Source organism: Eptatretus burgeri, chromosome 14 (genome assembly GCF_056783735.1).
Source record: "Eptatretus burgeri isolate ZD-2024b chromosome 14, Ebu_testis_v1, whole genome shotgun sequence".
Taxonomy (NCBI): Eukaryota; Metazoa; Chordata; class Myxini; order Myxiniformes; family Myxinidae; genus Eptatretus; species Eptatretus burgeri.
In genome coordinates, this window is record NC_140974.1 from 49,380,908 (window position 1) to 49,385,907 (window position 5,000).

General features: G+C 39.6%; 1 protein-coding gene across 7 annotated transcripts in view; it reads right to left on the minus strand.

Annotated features, from left to right (window-relative positions):
- Nucleotides 1–5,000, minus strand: part of LOC147013148 (netrin-G2-like) — a 127,164-nt gene that overhangs the window by 31,484 nt on the left and 90,680 nt on the right. For all 7 annotated transcript variants that reach the window (XM_085854766.1, XM_085854769.1, XM_085854768.1 and 4 more), the window contains one exon: nt 4,617–4,784. In XM_085854766.1, coding sequence (XP_085710892.1) covers nt 4,617–4,784 — 168 coding nt within the window. The remainder of the gene's footprint in view (nt 1–4,616; nt 4,785–5,000) is intronic.

Below are 5,000 nucleotides of genomic sequence, written 5' to 3' on the forward strand. Positions count from 1 at the left end.
TACAGTACTGACAATAATTAATTTGTCATTGTATCTGTATGTGCTCCGTCATTCTTCTGAGTCAGTGTTTCCACATAGGATAGCGGGCGAGGGAGCAAGGGCAGAGGGGAAGGGACGGAGAGAAGTGCGAGAAATTTATCAGGGATAAAGTAACTTTCGGGCTACCCTGTATGTAAATGTGTGTATATATATATATATATATATATATATATATATATATATATATATATATATATATATATATATATATATATATATATATACACTACAGGTCAAGAGTTTTAGAACACTGCCATTTTTCCAGTTTTTACTGAAATTTAAGCGGTTTAACGTTTCAATGTACTCTGAAATTAAAGCATAGAACAAATAAACAATTGCAGATAAAAAAGAAATCATGGAATCGTTTTGTTGAACAAAATTTAATCTAAAATTTTGACTCATCAAAGTGGCCACATTTTGCAGATATAACAGCCGAACATACTCATAGCATTCTTTCCACAATGGAAATCAAATATTGTTTAGAAAGTTCTTATCAACACTGTTGCAGAGTTCCCACAAATGTGTTGCACTTGTAGGTTGCTTTGCTTTCACCCTTCTGTCCAGTTCATCCCAAACCAGCTCGATGGGGTTTAAGTCTGGAAACTGTGCTGGCCATTCCATGATTCGAAGCCTACCGTCTTGTTCTTTTCATCGAAGCTAGGTCTGACATAGCCTGGGGGTATATTTTGGGTCGTTATCTTGCTGTAGGATTAACCCCTGACAACTAAGCATAGACAAGAGGGTATTGCATGGCGCTGCAAAATGCTGTGGTAGCCCTTTTGGTTCAGGGTGTCAGTCACTCTGTGCAAGTCACCAACTCTGGATCCAGCAAAAGAGCCCCAGGTAATCACACTTCCTCCTCCATGTTTGACAGTTGGTGTCACACACTGAGGAATCGTCCTTTTGCCTACTCGACGGCATACAAAAACCCTGCGTGATGAACCGAAGATTTCAAATTTTGATTCATCGGTCCATCAGACCTTCTTCCAGTTTTCAGTAGTCCACTGGCGGTGCTTCATGGCCCAGGCAAGCCTCTTTTTCTTATTTTGCCATCTTAGCAATGGCTTTCTTACTGCCACTCGACCTGTCAAACCTGCAGCTCGAAGTCTTCTCTTCACAGTTGAAACTGAGACTTCCTTACTTCGACCAGTGTTAAGCTGTGCTTGAAGCTGCTGTCCTGTGAGCCACCTATCATGCAAGCTGTTGACTCTCAGAAACTTGTCTTCTGATTGTGTTGTGGTTTTGGGTTTGCCAGACCTCTTCCTGTCAGAGTTTCCTCCAGTTTCCAAGTGCCTTTTGATGGTGCAGAAAACTGTACTCACTGACACCTTGGCTTCTTTGCAATTTCTCTAAAGGAACGACCTACACTTTTAAGGGTTACAAGACGACCCGTGAACCCGCTGGGTTCCCGTTGTGACAGCCGTTGATAAAAAATTATTTAAATAAAAAAAAAGATAGCTCCAGCGAACTATACTGCTGAGATTGTTTGCATTTATCGAGTAATCCCAAAGAGTACTTAACTGAATTGGGAATTGATTTTTTAATTTTTTTTTTGTTGCCCGATTTGAACGAAACTTGATACTGCACACCATCGGAGAATGCTGAGTAAGATGGCTCTAAAAGTTTTGCACTATGTTCTACCGTTTTGGCTGTATTTTGGGAACATATATACATACATACATATATATACAAGATGAGAGTTTTGCTAATATATAGATAATGGTCTGTCTGTCTCCCTTTGTTAATTGTCTTTTTCTTGCCAGTATGATAGCAATATACTACTTCCTGCAGTGCAATATTGTCCAAATAATGCTTCAGAGGGTGTCGCAACACAGTCTGTTCCAACACTGCTTTTACACAGACAGAGGGTTTGTAACTATTCAGCAAAGGTTGGGACACTTGTAGAAATTGTTTGCATCAACTTTCAAGGCTTAATTTACTTCCATCGCTGCAGAACAGCTGCAGTTACTAACCCATGACATGTTCCCTGAAAAGGGTGTTTTTTTAACAACTCTGAAATTTACATTATTTTTCAGTTTTTGTTAACCTCTGGCAGTTTACCCCTTAGCTTTGTTCCATTTCAGGTTATTCACTGGAATTGAATTGCTTAAATTTCAGTAAAAACTGAAAAAATGGGCGTGTTCTATAAGTTTTTATCGGTAGTATATATATATATATATATATATATATATATATATATATATATATATATATATATATATATATATATATATATACATATATGTAATTAGCACCTCCCACACTCCTCTCGCTGAAGCTGCTGCAGAAAGCAACCCATGAAGGCCTCCACAAGGTAAGTGCATTGCTGTTTCAAACCCTTCCAAGAGTTTCTCCACAGCTATAAAGGTGTTCACACATCGTACACGCATGAGAATCCCAATGCTACAAACCTCCTCAGCTGCCGGACCGGTTTTATTGCTTATTGGTGAATCTTCAATGATATGGCAGAGAGCAATGCATACCAATGAGGCTCCCAAGCATGTACCATGTGCAAACGTCAAAAGCAGTTCAGCTATAAATACAGAAAGACCCACCCACATCTCTCACCTGTGAATGGAGGGAATAGCCAATCAGCTCTCTTTCATCAAATACGCCCAGGTGGCTCGGATAATATAAATAATTAACACCGCCGACACTCCTCTCACCGAAGCTGCGGCATAAAGCAACCCAAGAAGGCCTACGCAAGGTAAGCACTTTTGTTGTTTCAAAACCTTCCCAGAGTTCCTTCACAGTTATAAAGACGTTCACACATCGTACAAAAGAGAATTCCAATGCTATACACCCCCTCAGCTCCCGGACCGGTTTCATCACCGATTGGCAAATCGTCAGCGACCGCACAGACAGCAATGCATACCAATGAGGCTCCCACGTGCAAACGTCAAAAGCAGTCAATATTTAAATAATAAAGACCCACCCACATCTCTCACCTATGAATGGAACGACTAGCCAATCAGCTGTCACCGAATCAACTAAACCCAGGTGTCTAGGAGTATATAAATAATTAACACCACCCACACTCCAGCCGAAGCTGCTGCATAAAGCAACCAAAAGGCCTACACAAGATAAACTATATTTATCCTGTGAAGCTACAATACAGTACATACAGCACCGTATGTTTAAAGTGCACAAGGTGTGACATCCGGCAAAACTATGTTTATGACCAGGAAGGAGCTGATGTTCGCGGCTCATGGAAGATATGATTCTCACGTACACACAGTATTGTATGTTTTCATATACATACTGTATTTCATATACATACTTGTACTGTATGTACATCCAGCTGCTTTGTGCGTGGCTTGTGAAAGATATGTTTTAGAACTCTTATGCTCACGGCTCGTGAAAAAAAAAAACAACGCCACAAAAAACGTGAATACGTGGGGCAATTTCCTGTGAATGTGGGAGCATGTCGCAAATTATAAACTGCGAATACACGGAACCCACAAATGTTGGAACCGCAAATGTTGGGGTCTGGGTGTATATATAATCTCAGATATATTTCTAGTCTTCATCTACATTTGGGGTATGTATTATCAGGCCCAGAAGACATCAATCATGATAACTCCTGATAACTCAGTAGCTCAGTGGTAGTGATCTTGTCTTGTTGTGAAAGGACTTGAATGTATGTGTGTACTGTATGTATCTAAATAATACTGTATTATACTTAATGACATAATTCCAAAAAGAGTTCACAACTTTTAGAACTGTAATGCAAATTAAGGGTCATATGCCACATATTTATTATATACCCACAAAAAAGAGGGGGCTGGGGTCTAAGATTAGAAAATTAAAGCTGTGAAAAAGAAAAAAATGAGATAAGAGGGGAGAGATATCTCAGAGAATAGCGGAGAAAAGGGATATAAGATCAGAATGAAAGAGAATAAAGGAGAGGGAAGATTGAAGAGCATTTGTAAAGTGTCCAGGAAAAAAGGGGAGAAGGAGGAAGAGGGTCAAATACTCCATCATATTTGTACACGTAACAAAAAACAACTAGCTGGCCCTTTTCAGTATTGTGTCTTCCTTCTGACGACAATGTCACCCGTTGAATTCAGGAAGCATTTTTAGCAGAATGCAAAATTACTTCACAAAACAGGACAAGAATAAATACAGTGGCCTTTACCATATAATATATCATGATAGATACAGGCACCCATCACTCTATGATATGAAGAGAGTTATAATAATGACCAATTACTGAATACGAAAGACTATCTGCAAAAATAAAACTACTGGATTTAAAATGTAGCTTATCCGTTATAAACCTGTAAGCCTTTCACTTATTTTTTCACAGGCTCCTGGGGGGGACAATACATTACACATTCGGTGGTCGGTAGATCGATCGATCTCTGTCTGTCTGTCTGTCTCTCTGTCTCTCAATCTCTCTATCTCTGTGTCTCTCTGTCTCTCTCCACACACACACACACACACACACACACACACACACACACACACACACACACACACACACACACACACACACACACACACACACACACACACACACACACACACACACACCTATAGAATGAAAAAGAAGGTAAAAAGCAGTGATCACTCACCGATGCAGACGGCAGGATGGTTTAGCGGTGCCGACGAGTTGCGGTAGAATCCCTGCCGACAAATGTGGCAATGTTCTCCATCCGTGTTGTGCTTGCAGCTTACACAAGTCAGCAGGTTCAGGACTTCAATTTTACTGCAGCGATCCGAATGTCCATTGCAGTAACAATCTATGGATACAACTAAGGGTTAAGTGGAAATGCAGGAATAAACTGACATGGAGTACAAGTTATGGTATGAAAACAAAAAAAAAGATGATATATATATATAATGTGGAAAAAATTTCATGGTTCAGCTTGAAAAATAATTCTAAATGAGTCCAGGATTATATTTGGCCAATTAATCTGAATACCTGCAGGCGAAACATGCATTTTGTTTGAAATAAG